Below are 22,741 nucleotides of genomic sequence, written 5' to 3'. Positions count from 1 at the left end.
ACAAAGCCATGACACGACTCTATGACAAAACAACACCGTCCTGCTGCTGAATGGGCTTTAATATCTTTTACAGATTTGAAAGAGTCAGAATATGCAGCATCACACACACATACACACACAGGGCCTGTGTCTATTAATCCCCCTCCCCGTGGCCCCGGTGTCTGCATGTATATGATTACTCCATGCTGATTTAGCTGTCAGACAGAGCATGTGTTCCCAGTGTGATTTATAGACTGTGGTGTCGAGCCAGTGGAGCGGCGATGAATTGGCCAATATTGCGCCAGGCTCATTTGCTTGGCATTACATTAGAGCGGAAATGATGGCCACACAAAGTCATGTAAATGAGCCTGCAGAGGCTCCCCATCACTCAGCCTGTCAGCTCCTCAGCTCCGTCTTTATTTACTGCTCTAATCACCCTGATCTGCTTCTGCCCTGACAAACCTGCAGGCCGTCTGTCTCACGCCACAGCTCCACTGATCTCCATACTGCCTACCATCATCAGCACAGGAGAGAGCATTTTCTATGTGGCAGTGGAGGATCTAAGATTTTTCTGACTAAGAGGCCATCAAGGGGCCACACTTTTCATAAAGGGGCTTACACAGTCAAATCTATGGAGAACTTCGTGCCACAAAAAAATACAAAATGAAAGCAGCAATAAAAAAAAAAAATAAGTTAAAAAGTGTATGAAAAAAGATATATAAAAAGAAAAAATATATATGAAATAGATATTTTAAAATATATTAGCTTACTTTATTATTGTTTGCCGTGCTTGTATTTTCTGCATATTTTTGTTTCTAAAATCCCTTGTTTCCTTCTGCTTATTTGTTTGCTTCTGTATGTATGTAATGAACTCCATAAAAATCCCTCTCCCAATTGTACATGCATCACACAGAGCATTTTATTATTTTATTTTTTTACCTATTTCTTTTCAAATACTGTCATTTCAAAACATTAGAACATCCCTCTTCTAAAAGCTTTAATCACACTGATTAATAACTATTTATATCATTAGCGCCACTAGTGTTTGAATATGGAATTGCATCCACTTATTTCCGAGCATCGCTCGCGCGCAAAGGACAGATGAGTGACAGGACCGGGGCACGTCAGGGGGCCAATCAGATTTCAGCTTGGGCCAATGCCACTGAGGCCTCGCTCCTAAAAACGCCCAATGGTAAGGTGTCATGAAGGGGCAATATTCATTAAGGGGTCAAGTATTATTTCACCGGTCACACCATGTTCAAACACTTGAATTTTATTTTGAAAATCTTACACAGTAAAATCTATGGAGTTAATTTTGAACACAGATTAAAAAAAAGTTAAGTTGTAACTTTGATTTTGTGTGTATTTTTATGGCACATTCTTCCTAATATTACATGCATTATTATATATAAACAAAATACTCTCACAAATACACACAGCATGTAAGAAAATCCAGCATTTTATTTATTCTTGGCCCATGAGCGCCACTAGTGTTTGGCTATCAAACTGCATCCACGTATAGTCTGATAAAGTACTAGACTTGAGGAAAAGTGCTCTGTCAAAAAGTATATATATATATATATTGAACCCAGCCATATATTTATTGAACCCACCCACAGACCACCTTACTCCTGATGGGTGCACTAAGCAAACAGAAAGATGTTTTCTGTGTTCTCACAACATTTCTTATTCTTACTTACTTGCTGTCTCACGTTAAAGTTCCCAAGAAGACCTGGAGCAGCTGAATAAGGGGTGTACTACCGAATCATGTGTAAGCATTCTGTAAGAAGTGCAGGAGTAAAAATGTGTCTGACTCTGTGACTGTATATCCTATAAGAAAAACAAACAAAAAAACTTTTAAATGACTCTTTTCTAAATGATTTGTCAGTATAATTCTGTAAGTAAGTTTTTAACCATCATTGAAAACAGGTTGTGTTTGGGTGCGATATCATGATAATCCACTAGAGGGAACCAATCACCAGCTCAAATACTGGATTAAAAGATGAACGAATGGAACCAAATAAGGGTCTTCTACTGCATTAAAAATCAGACCACTTCAAAAAAAAAAACCTCTTACAGAGTTCTCTCCTAAACGCAAAAGCTTTATTATTCAGTAATTGTGAAAGAAGGTAAACTTGGCTTAATTAACGTTATTAAATTACAGGAGTGAGACCTTGTGTGTGGAACCTGCAGCAGTTCAGTTGAGTTAATTTGGGAATATGAGACACATGGGATAATCAGCTTAACTTCAGAACATCTCTGTTGATTACATTAATAATAAATCAATAATTACTGATTGATTCTTTCAGTGTTTAGTTGAAGTGTTAAAAAAAAGTGGTTGAATGTGGGCATCAAATCCACATTTAATAAAATATTAACATTACATTTTTTCCATAAACACATTTCAAGAAACTTAGCAATAGTGTGATCAAATAAACAAACAGACACAAGTGATGGCAATAAAAAACATTTATTGACAAAGAAATGTACAGTCATTAAAAAAATTAAGAACAGTTAAAAAAAAAAAAGTGTCCAAACCTCTTTTGAGTAAGCACAAAATAGACAGCGGCAAAGAAAATTCTCTCAGAAAGAGAGATAGAAACCTTGAGAGGAACCCATCCTCCTTGGGTCAATACACAAACTGAAAAATGTAAAAATCTGAAAAAGACAAAGAGCATAAACGTTAAATGAAACAAAAATATATACAATGCAAATATAAATTCCCGTATAAAGACATACAATTAATAAAGAATGTAATACAAAGCTGCAAGAAAAAAAAAGTATAAATATCAGAATTAAGTACAGAAAGATTAATAGTACAATAGTAAAAGGTAAGTACAATATTAATTGATTAAAGCACTAAAAGACAAACGTTAAAATGTTTTTAATGAATATGAGCCCAAAATAAGACTAAAACACCAATACAATAACCATTAATAAACCAAGTAACTAAGCAATAAAAGAAATGTATACAAAAAGTGTATGGATTAAAACACTAACAGTATACTACATAAAGATAAATACAGTTAAGTAATTAATAAACATCAAAAGATAAACAATATCACGATAAAAGGATTAAAGCCTTAAGTACATGAACACAAATACAAAACAGGAAGCAATTAAAAGCATACAATCACAAAACAATTAAAACATTTATATAGTTAAAGAAAATCATTACCTTTTAAAAACTATGGAATCAATAGCTTTATTAATACCTGCTATTTTCCTTAGGTGTGTTTTATAAAAAAACTCTAAACTAGAGAATAGAGCTGGGCGATATGGCCCAAAAAATAAATCTTTGAATATTTTTTTAAAAATCCAATTTTCGATTTAAATCGATTTTTCCCCCTACTAAAAATCAAACTAAAGATGATAAAGAAATGGTTAAAAACTAGTTCTTATTTAATTTGTTTTCACTTAAAATGTTCCCTTTGTGGTTAAAGTACAACCAGAAACAAGCAAAAAAAAGAGAACATCTAGTAACTTTTAGAAAGCTTTCTCCAACATAGTTTAGGTACTGACACAATGCACCCTCAAACTTAAAAAATAAATAAATAAACACACCCTTAAAAACAAATAGGGAGGGAGGGAGGGAGGGAGCTAGCTAAGCTCACTCTGTGCCCACAGAGGAGTGTCTGTGGTGAAAATGAAAACTCAGAGAAAAATCGATTTTCATAAAAACACATTGTCCTTAACTGTAAATTCGAATTAATCGATAAAATCGATTAATCGCCCAGCTCTACTAGAGAACACTCTAAACTAGAGATTGAAAATATAGATTTATTATTATTATTATTATGGTTTTACAGGGTACCTGACTGAGGTGTGCCTGATGTGGTGGCTGTGTCGTGGTGTATACTTAGCCAGGGGTCGTAGAGCAGATGGTGGAGAGATGATCTGAGACTTCTTTGAGGTGATCTCCGTGCTGGGGTTGAAGGGTCACCTCTCACACACAGCAGGATGATTCCTATCTGCAACACTGGAGGATTTGGCCTCATGGGTAAACCACTCTTGAGGAAGGTCCTGAAAAGTAAATTAGAGACAGTGACTGAGCATTAAGGAATGTTTTTGACCTGAATCTCTATTCAGTAATGGTAGCTTCTACAAAGAAGACAGTTCTCTGCCTGTAGTGTTCACTGAAAACCCATACCAGAAGAACAGAAGATGAAGGCGTGGTTCCTAACTACATCTGAACCAGGATGTTCTATGGCTTGAGGTCACAGTGCAGAGCCCCTCTGGCTTGGACCTCAATCATGTCTTCGATTAGCTACTTTAGAAGTACCTGCAGAGTACACAGAGCGCATTATAGTAAAGTTAAATTGGCTGAAATTTATCCCAACATTTGCAATACTTGTGATTGTCATCACGCTGCCACATTCAATAAAAAATATATAAGTACCTACAGAGTGTAAGAAACAGACAGAAGGAAATTACAGTCGCTATAGAACAGGCAAACAGTTATCCAGTGGGTAGCTGCTACATTAAGGGTTCAGGTACCTAACGATTTTCCAATGATTTCACAGTTGCATACAAATTTCCAGAGTCAGGATAAAAGCACGAGAGTCTGGCTAGAGTCGAGCTGCAGTTGAGTCAGGTCATCTCAATCGTTAAGTGTAAGGTGGTTACGATTGAAAGTTTTAGTCAGTCGGGTTTGGGTACTGGCGCTCCGATAAAATCAACTGTGTTTATTTTTTATTATCGCAAGTTTTGAGACTCAACTCACGCAAATAGTGACGTAAACAACGTCAACAACCAATTGGAGAGCTAAGGGAAGAAGCAACAATATATTTCACGTGACTGTTTAGAACTGATTTAAAAAAGAACACTTTTTGCAGTTAAAAGGTCTTATATGGTTCTTTCTTTAATATGTACAGTATTTAATCACAGGTAGCACTTTAAAGTCATTATATTTATTTATTTTTTTGCACTACTTTGTTTTATTGTGCAGTGTTATTTGTAATACAAATAAGTTTAATAAATACAAATTTTGCATATTGCATTAATTCTATCTAAAACAAAGGCAAATGTACAGCAGTGAAACTGTGATTCTTTGCTATTCAAGGTTGTAGCAAAAAAGGGGGTAGAAGAAGTATATAGGCAGAGTTAAACACAAAATGTATTCCATTAAAAATATCAAGAATTCACAGTGTGGTAGAAAAAATAAACTGTTGATGGGGACAAAAGTTGTGAGTCTCTGATAAATCACAGTATTGATATACATGTTATTTGTTTATAAGTTAATATGTAAAGTGTATATATATGTAAACTCCACCAGAAGCATGATGTGAAATAATCTCAGAAAGAATCTAGTTGCAGTCTTGCAGTTAGTGACCCCCAGTCTTTGCTAAATCTTAGCCTGTGACTAGTCTGTGAGTAAAAGTCTGTGACGAGTCTTTAGCTGTTCTCACAGCTAAAGTCTCGGGTGTCAGATTTTAGTCTGTTAAAAGTCTTTTTAAAGTCGTGTAGTGTATGGACAGCTCAAAACGAACACTAGCTTCAGTAGATGCTTAGTTTATTGTCTCTCACCTTGGCTTATTCCTCCTGCAGGCATCCGCTGGCCTGGATGTAATCGAAGAGCTCCAAGCAGAGCATTGGAGCATAGGCTCCATCACCGACACGACCTCGTCCTGAAGCTTAGACCAGTCCAGCAGCTCTATGGAGAAGCTTGAGGTCCCTCCAGCAATGAATGAGTCAACACCAGCCATGTGCATGAGTGCCACTTCCAGGGGGAGGTTCTTCAGTTGTCCCTTTAGAATATAAAAGAGAACACACTATTACACAAAGTTCTCCTCTGGAGAGCACCACAGACAGACCCTCACCTTGTGGACGGAGTGTTAAAGAACTGCAGCTCACATCGAATCTGTTAACTCACAGACTGTATTATCATTGCGTGTGTGTGAAAGCTCACATCAGTGCTGTGTTTTACATGTTTGGGTGGTAAATGTTTAATGTGTAAAATTTGTTTAAATCGTGTTTTTAAACTGACCACTGCTCTCCAGTATCTCTGTGTGGATGTGACCTTTCTACTGTTGTTCAGCTGGTTTAGCAAACATTTTGCTTTTTCAATGAATCAATCAATCAACCTTTATTTTTACTCGGTAGATACATTGAGGGTAACCCTCATTTTCAATGCAGCCGAGCTTACATAAAATTAAAGGGACTGAAACTCAAGTTTAAATTATAAAAACAAGCGAACAATGTAATATTTAATTAAGAAAAAATTAAATAAATCAAAATAAAAGGATATGCAAACAGGAAGAAAATAAATGAAATAAAAACATAAAAGGCCAAAAATAAAAAGCAGTAACAAAACAAATAAAAGGATGAAATGAATAAAATAAAAGGGCTAAATAGTGAAACATAAAATTAGATAAATAAAAAAAACAAAATAACTAAAATAAATAACAAGGTAAAAGAAAAACTCAACTAAAACAGTTACAGGCTGTCTGAAGGTGGTATTAAAAATTTTAAATGAGTTAGTGACACCAGTTTTGTGTGTGTGTGTGTGTGTGTGTGTTACTTACATGCAGTAGGTCCTCAGGTCAATAGCCTGCAAACACTGCCCCAAATCCTCCTTCACCCAGAGAGTACAGCTCCTCGTTCTTCTGCCCCAGCTTCCCTAAAGAGAGTGGAAAAACAGGATTAACTGACAAGTCATTAAACACACTTCAAATAACGTGATCAGAAATCAGGGCCGATCACATAATTCTCAGAGTCAGAATCAAATGGAAATGATCCAGGTGACTGACATATCAAAAAGTGCAATGTTAGGTTGTCCATACCTTCATGCAGAGAGAGGGTGCGCAGAAATATACAGTAGACTAGTGCTAGTCTAATCATTAAGTCTCTAAAGCGATGATGATTCTAGTACTAGCAAAGGCATGATTTTACATGGTGGGAAGGAAAAAAAAAATGCACCTTCAACAACAAACATGATTTACCACCTGAGAAACAATTAGCACCCAGCACAATCCTCCCAGTACACTGCAGACACTCAGTACAATTAGCAACAGCACTGGAAAAACAGGATTAACTGACAAGTCATTAAATTAAACTAACCGACATAAAATAGAATGAATAAAATACATATTTTTTAAAACACACAGGCCCGCATGAAAAAGTTCAGGACATCCAGAATGGCAAGTATTTAAAAACACGGTCCAGTGTTAATTTTTAGTAACATGTTTAAAGTCCATACTATCTAAGACAGTGAGACAAATACAGCAAATTTTCTAAAATTACACTCTTCTACTGCAGCACAGATTTACACTCCCTCCTTAAAACATGCTCAAAACCAGAAAAAAAAAAAAACAAACACACCCTGGGAGGTTAGTTCTTTAAATAGATTTAGATTAGCATAGGTAATGTTTATTTCTGGATGATCAGCTGTACTCAGCAGGGCCAACATTAGTAGCCTAGTCTTTTAAAATTAATTAACTACATTTTTAAACCCATCAAGTCCAGTAACAGCTGTGTTTATTTGGTTTTTAAAGTCACTGGTTAGCTGCGGGTGTAACTTTACAGACCGCGATCTCAGTTCACAATTATGCAGCTACACAGCTTATAAAATCTCCTGCTCTAACCAAATATCCAGCACAACAAACCCAGCTTTAAACCCAAACCATCGCTGTATAAACAGAGACAGGGGAGAAGTTTTCTTTCAGTGTTTGACAGAAACTGTGAGGATTACAAAAAAAGACAAGAGTGTGTTTACTAATCCGTTACTCGTTCGTGATGAAGTTAACGCTAACTTGCACGTACAGTGGATTCACGCGGTTAGTTAATAGTATGCAAAATGCAGTGACTGCTGCGTCTCGCGCCTCGTGTTTGGGGTCAAAATAAACTAAACACCTTAGCTAATAATCAGCAGACGCTAGCTCTGTAACTTAGTTGTCTAACGGAGTTACATTAAGTGCATAAACTACCTGCACAGATCAGAACATAACATCAGCTTACCTGTTCATGTCAAATACATCCACAACGAAAGCATTCTTTTCTTATATCTTTATAAAATCCAGTTGCAGCGTCTGTGGAATTGCACGCGCCCAAGTGCACAGCCGCATCCCATGCCTGAAGCTGGACGCATGCGCTGACCGCGCCGAAATCTGCCGCTAAATAATATACTTTTTGGCGCATGCGTAGACGGCCGCTAAAACTGGCGCATGCGCAGACGGCCGCTAATTTTGGCGCATGCGCAGACGGCCGCTAAAACTGGCGCATGCGCAGACGGCCGCTAATTTTGGCGCATGCGCAGACGGCCGCTAATTTTGGCGCATGCGCAGACGGCCGCTAAAACTGGCGCATGCGCAGACGGCCGCTAATTTTGGCGCATGCGCAGACGGCCGCTAAAACTGGCGCATGCGCAGACGGCCGCTAAAACTGGCGCATGCGCAGACGGCCGCTAAAACTGGCGCATGCGCAGACGGCCGCTAATTTTGGCGCATGCGCAGACGGCCGCTAAAACTGGCGCATGCGCAGACGGCCGCTAATTTTGGCGCATGCGCAGACGGCCGCTAAAACTGGCGCATGCGCAGACGGCCGCTAATTTTGGCGCATGCGCAGACGGCCGCTAATTTTGGCGCATGCGCAGACGGCCGCTAAAACTGGCGCATGCGCAGACGGCCGCTAAAACTGGCGCATGCGCAGACGGCCGCTAATTTTGGCGCATGCGCAGACGGCCGCTAATTTTGGCGCATGCGCAGACGGCCGCTAAAACTGGCGCATGCGCAGACGGCCGCTAATTTTGGCGCATGCGCAGACGGCCGCTAATTTTGGCGCATGCGCAGACGGCCGCTAAAACTGGCGCATGCGCAGACGGCCGCTAAAACTGGCGCATGCGCAGACGGCCGCTAATTTTGGCGCATGCGCAGATTTTTTTTTTTTTTTTTTATTCGTCTTGTGGGAACAAACCGCTAAGATTATTTTAGGTAAATTAACTAAAAGTGTTTTGGTAAAAAGCCAGTTGACTTTTTAACATTAGCCAGATTACCATACTTTAATTCAGTATTAATAAAATTCAGAAGTTAAATATCTACAAACACCCCGCCGGATTAGACCGGAGAACCGAGAGGCGCTCTTTCAGTCCTGTTAGGTATTTTAACTAGCGTTAGCTAACCGACTGTTTCAGCTCTCGGTGAAGCGCGATCTTATTACTGAACTAAAGCGTGGTTTAAAAGCAGCTGCTGATTGAGAAAAACAAACCCTGTGCTGTGAGAGAAGCTCGTGAAGCAGCTCTTAAACAGCGCTGGGTGTTTTGTTTCTGAACGAGCAGCTGCTGCAGGTAATCGAGCTAACTGTAGCTAATTAGCTTAGCCAGCCATCCTCCACTCGCTAGCTCGCTAGCGTTAGCTATCTTACAGCGTTATTCGCCATTTACACGCTTTAAATAGTCTTACCACGCTGTAGCTTAGTATGCTGTAAGAGAAGCTCGTGAAGCAGCTCTTAACAGCGCTGGGTGTTTTGATTCTGAACAAGCAGCTGCTGCAGGTAATCGAGCTAACTGTAGCTAATTAGCCTAGCCAGCCATCCTCCACTCGCTAGCGTTAGCTATCTCACAGCGTTATTCGCCATTAACACGCTTTAAATAGTCTTACCACGCTGTAGCTTAGTATTATAAGACCGCGCTTCACCGAGAGCTGAAACAGTCAGCTAACTAAGTTACTCACCGGGACTAAAAGAGCTCCTCCGCGCTACTCTCCTCTAACCCGGCAGGGTAATCACTACTGGTGCTGGAGGCCCACCGCTCCGCCTGTTTTAGTGCCGCTGTTTTAAGACTGAGAGGCTTTTAATGAAAACAGAGTAAAGCGGAAACACAGTAAAGAGCAGCGCAGCGGACCTTCAGCACCAGAGTGAAGAAATACTGGATTATTTAACCAAACATTAATGATTGTTCCCAATAAATTACACCGGAGGTTTTAGCTCCTACAAACTCCCTGAAGATCCCGAAGAAAAGGGCGACTGTCTTGTTGCTACTGATTGAGTCAGTGGAGCCACGACCATTCAAAACTAGGTTCGGGGTTTTTTGTTGCCCGAAAGGTTTTTAATTTGTGTGTTTTAATATATTCATTATATATTATATTGTATTAAAACGTGTGTTATAAAAGTGAATAATCATAATTTAATAGAACCGGTGAAATATATTATTTTAATTATATTAAAACATAAATCATGCCTCAAAATCTCAAATCTCCCCCTCTTTTCCAGTGACTTTGGTTTCTTCCAAAAGTCTGTTGATGAGAGGACGGGCGGGGCTGGAGTGGAGAAACAGGGCCGGTGTTCTGTCGAATTCTCCTACCTTGTCGAACCGTGCTGCCCCAAGGTTGGCGCATGCGCAGTACCTTTGGGAAGCATGTATCGATGGGTAGAAAAAATCGACAGAACACCGGACTAAAGAAACAGTTTTTAACACACCTTGGGCTGAACAGATGTATTCACTTAGTCGCAGTTAAATAAACTCACTGACCATTTAGGAATCACTTAGACCAGAATTATAATAGAACAAACAATAAAAAATAAAATGTTATATAAAATCTAAAAAACAAAATCACCAGTGTCAGTGGCTGTCTTTACACTACAAGCCTCAAGTGTTTTTTTATTTTATATAAATTAACCTTTTTGTCAAACAGCACACATGCTCTCAATATTTTTTTGGCTGCTCTGCCAATGCTGGCTGATAATGACAGCACTAAGGGCATGAATACTGGCAAACAGATGCATGAAATCCACAAATAAGGAAAAATGAAATTTGCAATGGCCTTTTTTATGCCCAATCAGTTGTTTGAAGACTGAGAACATATGTCTGCACTCCCCTCCAAAGGAAATTGGGGGGGGAAAAGCATTTTTAAAAGATGAATAATGAAGACTGCAAATTGGAAATCAGTTAATTACAACTTTGTCAGTGTGTCCAGGCCCGGAGTGGCTAATCGGGGGATTCGGGAGGATTCCCGATGGGCCGGCTGTGTCTGCTTTAGTGTCTTATTGTGTACCTTGGGGAAGATGTGGGCAGTTATTAAGGAGTATATCTGTGCTGGTGTTTTTCTATAGTTGGTATGTAGAGTACCAATCAAAAGTTTGGACAAAGTTTTCTTTTATTTTTTTCCCTCTACATTATCCAGACTATGAAGGAACACATAAGAAATCAAGTAGTAACTTTAAAGTGTTAAACAAACCAAAATACTCTGTAAAGCATTTAGGTGATCTTATCTAGGGTGCTCGTAACTTATGATTTTTGAGGCTGGTATCTTACTTTTCTGGGGCAATCCTGGTGAGAGCCAATTTCATTGAGCGTTTTTGATAGTCTTTGCGACTGCACTTGAGGATACTTTCAAAGTTCTTGATTTTTTCTGAACTGACTGATCTTCATTGTTTAAAGATATGTTTTTACTTAGTTGGGTAGTTCTTACCATAATATAGATTATAAAACAAAAGCTTAAAATAATGAAAAAACACACAGTATTTAAGGCAAACGTTTGACTGGTATATGCAGTATATATAATGTATATAGTGAATTCTGATTCAAAATAATTTTTTGTAATGATATGTTTATTGAATTTTACAAACATTACAGTGGTATCAGAACAGATTTAACATCTCTCGCCACATTAGTATCAGAGGAGGTCAATAGAGTACATGAACTGAAATAGATAAACAAATAACTAAATAAAAAATAAGAGTAAGACAGGGCAAAATGAAATGAAATACGGATATGATACAAAAGAAAGAATCACAGATCGTCCAGTATTTTCCAGACTGATTACCAAATTTTACAGAATTCTTTGTGTCTATTGTGGATTTCAAAAGTGAGTTTCTCCAATGGGAAAAGGTTTGATACCTCATCCACATATTGAGTGACGAAACATTTGGAGATATCCACAGCAGTACAATGCATTTTGCTAGATAGGATAAAACTCCCAACATATAAGCTTCATTTTCTTTTAAAACCACATCAGGGCTGTGGTTCAGAAGATACAAATATGGTGACACATCAACATTTTTATTCAACATTTTTATAACAACTTGATGTACATCTCTCCAAAATGTTAGATATTTTCTACAATTCCAAAACATATGCATAAGCGTCAATATATGTTTAATAAACCGTTTTGTATAGTGTTGCAATGTTTTTTATGTAATTTGTGGTTAATAAAACACCCAGAAAACTGTTTCAAACTCGATTTATTTTGAGTGTCTATGCTCATAATTTTGGCTTGAGTTCTGACTAATTATCAAATATTAACCTTTGTTTTTTATGTAGTAAAAAATATGTACTTTATTCAATTTCCACTGTATGCCTAACACCGACTGTGCATTAACAAGTGGGCTAAGGGCAGAGTACTGAAGAAAAGAAACTGAATTCATAACGTTAAAGCAACGTTGTATCAATGTTGTGTGTTTGCTGGGATGCTGTTTTTCTTTTTTTGTCAGAAATAACATTCTCCACACCTCCTATCGCTTGTACATTAAGTAATTAATGAATTCTGGGAAGGCTTGAGTGAATGCGGCACAGTGATTTGTTTGGGTCTGCTCTCTTTCTTCGAGCCTCGTTAGCTCCCACGTCACGACTCGGGTTTCTCCGGCGAGTCCGAAGAGCAGCGGGGAGCCGCGGAGAGCCAGTCACTCGTCTGCGGCGGCGGAGCAGCTAGGCTAAGTCTCGCTATGCTTTCCTTTACGGTGTGAAATGAAGAAAATATGGGGGCCAAAGAATCAAGGATTGGTTTCCTCTCTTATGACGAGGCGATTAAGAGAGGTGAGTCAGGCTGCGGCGTCTTTAAACGCATTTATCCGCTGGTTAATAAAGCCTGCAGTTCATGTTGTTTATGCTGCGAAGCTAGCTGTCTGCGTTAGCTCGTTAGCTAGCTAAGCTAAGCTAGCTAGGCTAACAAGCTAACTACCTAGTTCACATTGGATGAAACTAACGGTTAGCTAGCTTAGCATAGCTAGCCAATTTAGCTACATTTGCGACTATCAGGGGTGTTCTGTCGAATTGTGTTACCCTGTCAAATCGCACTACCCTAGTGTATATTTAACTGTAAAACACTACGTTACTATGTTATCAGCAAAAGTACCAGTAGATGTAGCTAGCATATTTGGATAGCATAAATCACTGTATCATGGTTATGGCAATGAGAGGTCATTACAAACTGTTTTTGTATACGTTATGTTTTCTAATAATAATTGTATTTATTATTACTAATGTACATTTAACGTTACACTTTTGTGCAATGACAGTGAGTCCAGGTTGTTTAATGCACACAAAAAAAATCAAAAACAGATTCATTATGAAATAAAAAAACAGGATAAATAATAATTAAAAAATGTAGGTCCGCGCATGCGCAGTGCCTTTAGGAAGCACGTATCGATGGGTAGGATAACTCGACAGAACACCAGCTCAGCAGCAGCGGCAGAGGCTTAGCTAGCGCGCTAGTCAGCTGTCAACCTGGGCATATTTAGCTTTAGTTATTTAGCTGGTTATCTAGGTTAGCTAGCTAGGTTAACTCATATCTGATGAAAGGGTTGCTATTGTTGTCATTATTCTTAAATAGTCAGGCCAGCTAGTTTAGTAGTTAGCTGGCGGTTCATGTCTCTGTGGCTCACACCGTTGCTTTGTGGCTGTCAGTGTCGCTGTCAGTTTAGCTAGCGTTAGCTTCCCTGCCTCTGTTTACCATCTCGACCAGACAGTCAGGGGTACGTTTCCCAAAAGCGTAGTTGCTAACTACGTTAGCAACTTACATAGTCTGGACGATGCAGCTGCGACGCAGGTGTTTCCCAAAAGCGTGGTTGGAACTATGGAGGTAACCACGTTAGTAACTTGCATAGTGCGAACCTTAGTTAAGCTACTCAGGTGTTTCCCAGAACCGTGGTTCCAGCGAATGTTCGCAACTACCGTGGTTCAGCTGCGTCGTTCCAACTACAGCTCTAGACCTGTCGTTAAGAGCTTAGTTGCTGGTGATTAGTGCAGACGGTGGACGGTAGGATACAGAAAGCTGATAAATCACATTAATATTGCTGCACGAGGATTTAAGATATCAAGTGTACCTATTTGTTTAATGTTTGTGTTAATTACATTAATTGAGCCACTTCACTTTTACCCATGTGCGCCCAGGTAAAATAATAAAATTCAGTCCTTTTTTTAATGTATGTCTTTAACATTTAGCTTTATTTGGCAAACATGAATTCAGTGTAGTGAAAAGAGAAGTGCTCTTTAGCTAAAATGTATTTTACAGTCTTGGAAAGATGTATGTTAATTATTCAAGCAGGCATCTCTTGAGTAAAGATAACTTGTGCTGTGAACATTTATGAAATAGTTAATAATTATTTTTTTAAACCCATTGTGCTATATGCACTCTGTGAATAAGATATGCAATAAGCAGGTGTTTTGAATTACCTAATTATCCTCTGGAGGTAACAGGGCCAGACAGAGTGTGAATAAAGAAAATTTATTATTTAGCCAATACAACGTGTTTCTAGGCCTATACAAATGTTATCAATTAGTATTTGTTAAATAATATATTACAGGAAATACGTAGAAATATGTAGGCTACATTAATATATATGTAAAATAATAACATTAATTGCCATTATGAAATAAAACATTAAGAGAATAAAACCACGACTGGGATTCGAACTAGGCTTCCATCCAGTGTCTGTCGAGTTTTGCTACCCTGTCAAACCGTATTATCCTAGTGCATATTTAATTTTTAAATATAAAAATGCTAGAAAAAGCCCCATATTTAAACATGCTTTCGGTAGAATATTTGGAAAGCCTGAATCAAAATATCAGGAGACAGTTTAGGGTTATTAGGGTGATTATAAACCTTATTTTTTTTATTATTGCTAACTTATAATTACTTTCATTATCATCAGCTGTCATTTACGCATTTGTAATACTCTGAAATAATGGCAAGGGGTTTCTGGTTGTTTAATGCAACCAAAATAACAGAATTACCATAAAAAAACAATAAATAAATAAAAAATGTTTCCACATGGGCGCTGGTGTTGAGAAGCACATCTCGATGGGTTGCACAATTCGACAGAACACCGCGCGCTGCACGTCGTAGGCGCTCTGCTGAACCACTGAGTAACACACATTTCTCATGTCTCATTTTAATAAGACTTCTTCAGAATGGTGATTATTTTATTTAAAAAATATATTGCAATAGCAAATATGTGTATGTTTTTTTTAAGTAACACTGTCTGTTACAAATAATAATGAATATATAGCAATTATTGTCTACATTTTACTTGCAGTTCATTGTTATTTTATTAATAGTATTGTTGTCCGTTATGTTCTGGTGATAATTACAATATAAATAGCCTAAATGATACATTAGTAACATATTTTTGGCATAATATTTTAAAGATTGTGTGTTTTGCACGTTTTCTGCTGGGAAAGTCTGGCCGAACACATCTGGAAACACCTTAGTTAAGACCACGGTGGTTCGAACCAACATAGTTCAGACTTCTGTGGTACCAAGAAAGTACGATGGTTTCGGGAAACGGTCGTACTTCAGATGTTAGTTAGTTTAACGATGCATCGTACCACGTTAGTTCAATGCTAGGCTCCGTCGTTGTACGGGAAACGCACCCCAGTTCAGCTGTCATTTAGCTAACCTAGTTAGCTTGCTAGCCATGACTTTACATTAACATTAAGACAGCTATCTGCAACAAGCTGTGTAGATTTTAAGCACAAAACTCTCGTCAGCTTACTCCCTAAATTAACGTATAGCTTTATTCTTGTCTCATAATCAGCAAAATGGGTTAGCTTGCATGCACCGACATTGGCTGCCTTTGATTTACACCTACAGTTCTGGAAAAAAAATAAGATACCACTTCAGTTTCTGAATTTCTGATTTTGCTTTTTTTAGGTATATGTTTGTGTGAAATGAGCATGGTTGTTATATTCTATAAATCACTGACAACATGTCTCCCAAACATTTGTTTGCAGAAAATGAGAAATGGTCAAACTAACGAAAAAAGGTGCAGAGCTTTCAGACCTCAAACAATGCAAAGAAAACAAGTTTGGTTTAATTGCTTGTGATCACCCATCTTCCTCTGGATTATATTTTAGAGGTTTTCAATTTGGTAAAATCAAGAAACTCATCATTTTAAGTGGTCTTTTATTTTTTCTCAGAGCTGTATCTCTTCAGCACTCCTTGACCTCTTCTTTAATATTAGTTAGGTTAGCTAAGCTAGCTAATCTAGGTTATCTGTGGTGTTTATGATGTGTGTGTGTGTGTAATGTTTATAGCCAGGTCTGCAGCTTTAGTTTATGATGTTTTTACGAATATTATTATGATTATGGTAGTGTGTACACACAGCGGACTTAATAAACACACACTTAAACACTGTCCACTTACAGAAAATAGTTTTTTTTCAGTGTAACATAAAGTGAAATATTTTTCCAAAACCTTGTGCCACTAAGAGGCAACGCGCAATTATTTATAAATACAGTCTTTTTATTTGTTTATATTGTATATATTGTACTGATTGTACTGATTATTTTGTATTTTCTCTGGGACTAATAAAGGATTATCTTATCATCTTATCTTATTGTGTGATGCTACACAACTACTCTAAATCATTAACAGGGTAATAACAAGAATAACATAAGTATAAATAATTCAAATGCCTTAGGGAAATTCATATTAATGATATTTATCTTTGCCATATCATCCATCTCTTGTGTTATATACTCTGAGAGCAAAGAAAACTTTTTTTTTATTGGATTAATCTACATAACTTAATGCTGTGTTCATGAAAATATATTGTCTGCTATGCATTGACGAGTGTTGACAATCTGTGTCATTTATGCTGATATTATTATTACAATTTATTTTTTAAAAACTGAGCTTGGGTCAGTTAATCATCTTTATTGTGAGCATCTTTCACACTGTTGTTTTACTGGAAAATAAGCAGTCAAATTTAGACAAAAAAAAATATTTCTGACATTGTAGTTGTTTTCCATTATTGCATGATATAGTTCTTGCGCATGTGATGGTGCTTGGCAGGTGGCACAGATTTCAATTTAAAAATAAAATGTGCATTTGTTTGGTTGTGGATTAAAGCTATGAAACTTTATCTACATTGAGAGATTGTGCTCTTTTAGATTGGATGATCATGTTTGATGTATTGCCTCCTTCAGCAGCCACTATAGGTGGAGCTGTTTGAGTATGGTGGTGCTAGAGTCTAAAGGGTGGAAAGTAGATGTGGATCTGTTTGCTTGTGTCCCCCTTTTATAGGTAATAAGCAAATGTATATAGATTGATAACCATCCATTTACATACCATGGTATACTGTGAAACCGGTTAATGCTGCAACCCAACAACATTATTTAGATACCATATTGCACAATTTCTCTCAGTGTGATTCCACTCTCCTGAACCTTCAGTATCTGCATTGATAATCTTTAACACTGGTTACTGTTTCACACCACTGTTGACACTTGCTGTAATGTCTGCATATTGCAGCATGTACCTAGCTTGAGCCCTGGTTTAAAATAAGCAGCCTAATGTTTTATTGATAAAATTTTGTTTGGAACACTAAATCTTGTGTGTGAATCATTTGTGTATATAGACTGTTTCCAGTGCATGCTGCAGCTTTTCTTTAAAATATTCTCAACTGTCTGTGTTTATCTCTTTTTCAGTGACTGATGTCGAGCTCAAACGGCTGAGGGATGCATTCAGGAGGACCTGTGGACTGTCCTGCTACATGAGTCAGCAATGCTTCTACAAGGAAGTGCTGGGGGACATGGTTCCTCTGAATATCTCAGAGGTATGACTGGCCTGTATCTTCGCAAGCCTTGGCTGTAGAGGTGTTGTGAATTCCTCGAGTTCACAGTGTTAAAATATGGCCTGTCTGTGTGTTGGCTTGTGGAATGTGCCTTTGCGAGTTTCAGCATGTGATAATTGGCTTTGACAGGTTGCAGCAGATTTGCCTGAAAGCACCATCCACAAGCTTCTGCACAGTAGCTATAGACTCATAACGGTCTGGTTTTCTTCTTGTTTGTTAAATTTGTTTTGAAGTCTCAGTTCTCATAATGCAACATATGAGACAGATTGAATTGCTTGCTTGTTTGATATTTCATTTATCGAGGCTTCAGTTTCTATTCTTACTGCAGTTGCTGTGTTTAGAAACAGTGCGTTAGTGAGGAACATTTGCAGCTTTTAACATTTCTTAGGGAGAACTGCAATTAAAATTTAAGTTAAGAAGTACTTAGTGATGTATGATGGGTCAGAATACTCTAACACTACATTTCTGAATTATTTTAAGCAGGACTATAGTTACAGAGGGTTTTGGAAAATGCTCGTATTTCTAAAAACATTCTTAAATGACCTTGGAACTATTGTCAGAATCTCCCCAGTGAAGGTTCTGTATTAATCAAGGGATTATTAAACATGGTACAGTATGTTAAAGTCGTCAGATACAGAGAGGCAGCTGTTTGTTGCCTAAAATGATCAAACATTTATTTTGGTTACCTGTGCATTATTCCCACAAGACACATTTAACACCTGACAGCGAAAATCATATGTGAATTTAGGATAGTCCGTTTTTTGCTTTGTTAATGTAAGTTTAAGCCTTCAGAGTCTGATTAATCCTTTCAGACCTGAATTATCTCCAGCAATGGAAAAAAAAAATTAAAAATGCTGTTTTCTGTCTAAATGCAAAGAAAAGAGGACTCTAATATTATACTACAAAATCTATATAGTAAATGAGTTTAGTTAACTAAAATATTTAATAGTTTTTTTTTTTCATTGCTTTGGAAGCTTGATTATAATGGCTCTAGTTTTACTGTTTCTTCAGTGTTTTTGCAGTGGGTAGGGCCAAACCACCTTTTCATTGGTTTATAAAATTGTTTATGGTCTGTTCTGATGGACAACAGCTCTCAAATGCGATATAAATATAAATTATATTTACTCCTGATTGGCTACAGTACATGTACCACCCAAAAGGAGGTTGGCCTATCTTGTCATACTGTATCTCTGCAGTGTGCTCCTATTTAAAATTTCAGAAAAACATTGACCCAAACTCCTCCCATCCCCCATATTCCTCTGCAGTGTTGTTTTCTTTCCAGAAAACATAGTTGCCAGGTTTCAGGATCAGTAACACAACTCTTAAACTTGCTTCCAGAGTTAAACAGAGCTGTGGGTGCCCAGTCATACTGAGCTGACATACATCTGTTTTAAATATAGCCTACTGTTTTACATTGCGTGACTTCATACCCCCTCCTGCAGCCGCTTTACTGTGTATAGAGGTTCAGTATTGCCAGTCACTCTGTCTGTATTTGTGCAAATATATGTTAGTGTATGTCTCAGTTCCTATGAATTTTGAGGCACATGACCACTTCCTGTTCCTGTACAGGACATATATTTCTCTTACTAGATTGTACTTGAGGTTCTTATACTTTGTTTCAGTGTTAGATGTGCAGTGCTTTAAACAAAACAGTTGTGTTTCATCTTTTGTCCGGCCTGTAATATTAAACATTTTAGTCAACACATTTTTTTGGCAAAGCAATTTTAGTTTGTATGGATGGGAGAAAACAAGAGACCTCGATTCATTTTTTTTTTTTTATTAATTTTTTGCTCATGTCTAATCTCATCCCATGTTTTTACAGATGATAAAGGCACACACTTTATGTAAGATGTTCTGCTGAATACTGATACTGAACTTTTAAAAAATCTTTTTGTGACCTTTATTGTATTTGATGGGTGAATCTTTTTAACATTTCTATTTTATAGTGCGTTTTATTTATAATAATACAGTATAACTGACCTTCCCGATCATGTACCTCCTGAATTACTTTTATAATAATACAGTAAAATCACTTCAGGTTTGATGTGTATATGTCAAGGGGTATTTTCTAAACTGATTTCCTTTTTTTTGCCAATTACTTATGTAAAATAACTCTTTTATAGTTTGAATGCGCTTTGGTTTTTATCAGCCTACCTCTAATGGTTTTGAATGTGCTTTAATTCTAGACTGTGGTTTGATGGCATGTGCAAAAACATCATAAAATAGACAAAAAAATTCTGGAGAAAATGTGTCTCAAATTTAGTCAAAGCTCTAGAACCACTTATGTTACTTCATGTTTAATTTAAAATGTAATACAGTTTTGCACTGTGAACTCTAAACTGTTTTGTGTGGGTTATGAATAATGAAAACTAATCATAATAATGGCACCTTGACACCCAATCAAGTTTAAAGTAGTTGGTATTTAATTATTTAAAATATGCCTTAACCAGTCTCGGTCCCATTGCACTGGTTCCGTTTTTGGATGGCTGGATGGATCGATGGATGAATGAATGGATGGATGGATGGATGATCCACACAAAATTAGTTAAATTGTGTATGAAACATTTAATGCAATATATTTTAGTGTGGTTTGTCTAGGGTCACTTTTTTATTAAGCTATTAATTACAATATCTGAAACTTCAGGTTCTAGGTTCTCCAAACATACCAGAACACAAATCTGAAGCTTTTTAAATCAGTATGGCTGTTTGTTACAAGAGACACTGTTTCTGAACAAAACAAAAAGTAACATGCAGAAAAATTTCAGATGGCTACTGTAGATCTTAACCAGTCAGAACAAGCACATCGCTCTAAATTTGGACATGAATGAGTTTCTGTTCTTTCTGTTCTTTGAAGGTAATCTACAGTTCATTTGGTGGCACATTAAAAGGCCTGCACTTCAACAACCTTATCGTTGGCTTAGTGCTGCTGACCAGAGGACGTGATGAAGAAAAGGCAAGATGTGAGTGACCCCCTTTTATACAGGCAGTTGATGCATGCACAAACTGATTCTAGAGATATTTACGTACTGGTAATAAGAGAGAACAGGAATAGGAAACAGGAATAGGCTATTTTTATTATATTATTTATTTATTTTGTATTCATTCATTTATGTATTTATTTATTTATTTATTTAAATCTCTTGCAGATATTTTCAGCCTTTTTGCCAGTGAATCAGGCAGCTATGCTACACGTGAAGACATTGAATCCATGCTGCAGGCTGTGGATGGAGAGGTGCATCCCTCCCTCAGGAAGTGCTTTACAGAGGTTAGCTGCTTTCCTTTTCATTCAGTATGGTATTATTAAGTGTAAAATAGTGTTGTGTTCTAATTTCTCTAACAGATATAATAATGTAATGTAATGATGTTTACGTTTATATCTAATGAATATTCAAATACACAAAAAAAGGGTTAATATTGTGGTGGCTTTTCTGTTTAGTTGCATCACACTCAGTATGCAGCAATTGAACCATATATATGAGGTCAGCTGACTACCTGAATATACTGAATATAGACCAGGCTATTCCATCAATGAATTTTTTCTTCCCTGATGGCACGGCCATGTTCCAAGATAACAATGCCAGAATTCATGGTGCTGAAATTGTGAAAGAGTGATTCAGGGAGCAAGAGATCCTCATTTTCACACATGGATTGTTCACCACAGAGTCCAGACCTTAACTCCATTGAGAATCTTTGGGATGTGCTGGAGAAGACTTTGTGCAGCGCTCAGACGCTACCATCATCAATGCTGCTGCAAGATCTTGGTGTAAAATTAATGCAACACTGGATTGATTCTAAAATAAAAAAGAATATTAGTTGAAAGGGCTTGATTATTGTCTTCTGAGAGGTTCCAAACCTATGCAAACAGGTTCAATATGATATTTCAAAGGTTTCTTTTTTTTTTTATTTCACAAAACCCTTCACCAGGCAAATAATCGCAAAGCCTGCTTGAGTTCTTATGATACTAAGTATTAAATTTTGCATTTATTTTTGAACCCCCCCTTTTTAAGAGTATTTACCAACCTCTAAATATAAATGTATTCTACAGCAGAAAAACTCTGCCTCATAGTTTTTTTTTGTGTTTTCCTTCTCTGACAGGCTGAGAAGGTCAATTATGAGAAGTTTAAGAGCTGGTTGCTCCAGAACAAGGATGCTTTCACCTTCTCCCGCTGGCTCCTGTCGAGCGGGGTGTGTGTGACTCTAACCGATGACAGCGACACACCCACCTTCTACCAGACCTTAGCTGGGGTCACTCACTGTAAGTGCACTGTTGAAGTTCTGCATGTGGGAGATTATTGTATTCAGAGTAAATTCACAACTCTTAACTATAGCCTGTACTGAACTGATGTAGTAGAACTGAAACCTGGCCCAATATTTAATCTTATTTTTACAGTATATTGTCCCAAAAATCATTGTGATGAATGACAATATTGAATTTTTAGGACTGTTTTATACTGTTAATGTAATGATAATATAGTTAATGTGTTAATGTGTTACATTAATGCATTTATTCCCTTAACTGTTTTATGTATTTAAATGATGTAGATATTAATTATATATATATATATATATATATATATATATATATATATATATATATATATATATATATATTTGTTAATGTCTAAATAAAATGTCTAAATAATTTATATATATATATATATATATATATATATATATATATATATATATATATATATATATATAATTTAATTTATTTATAATTTAAAACCTCTGTGTTAAACAGTCAACATGCCATTATACATGTATGTGGGTTTTCCTACCTGAGAAAAAAACATAATGGCCAATATTGAGGTCAGCAAAAAAAGATTGAAGTAATGTTCATATAATATATGATAAGGCATAACCCACATTTAAGATATCAGCTTATAAAGTATTTTTTCCTTAACTGGTGACATTTAGTTTATTGTGGCTTTAAAGCACTAAGGAAGTAAATGAGTCTAAAGGTGCCTTGTAT

General features: G+C 37.0%; 1 protein-coding gene and 1 long non-coding RNA gene across 2 annotated transcripts in view; one reads left to right on the top strand and one right to left on the bottom strand.

The window, feature by feature from the left end:
• Positions 1-2,440: 2,440 nt before the first annotated feature.
• Positions 2,441-8,817, bottom strand: LOC111195075 (uncharacterized). Its single transcript, XR_007427533.1, has 5 exons — positions 7,936-8,817; positions 6,504-6,598; positions 5,506-5,726; positions 4,130-4,261; positions 2,441-4,002 (listed from the first exon to the last, which is right to left on the bottom strand). It is a non-coding gene; the product is annotated as an uncharacterized LOC111195075 (long non-coding RNA).
• A 3,744-nt stretch (positions 8,818-12,561) lies between these two features.
• The window catches only part of LOC103023192 (ubiquitin carboxyl-terminal hydrolase 32), a 43,742-nt gene continuing 33,562 nt past the window's right edge, over positions 12,562-22,741 (top strand). The window contains exons 1-5 of the mRNA XM_022681292.2: positions 12,562-12,724; positions 17,621-17,748; positions 20,621-20,726; positions 20,913-21,031; positions 21,862-22,021. Coding sequence (XP_022537013.2) covers positions 12,667-12,724; positions 17,621-17,748; positions 20,621-20,726; positions 20,913-21,031; positions 21,862-22,021 — 571 coding nt within the window. The 5' untranslated portion in view covers positions 12,562-12,666. The remainder of the gene's footprint in view (positions 12,725-17,620; positions 17,749-20,620; positions 20,727-20,912; positions 21,032-21,861; positions 22,022-22,741) is intronic.

Source organism: Astyanax mexicanus, chromosome 20, assembly GCF_023375975.1.
Source record: "Astyanax mexicanus isolate ESR-SI-001 chromosome 20, AstMex3_surface, whole genome shotgun sequence".
NCBI lineage: Eukaryota > Metazoa > Chordata > Actinopteri > Characiformes > Acestrorhamphidae > Astyanax > Astyanax mexicanus.
Note: the sequence above shows the minus strand (reverse complement) of the source record. Positions and strands in the feature narration are given on the sequence as shown.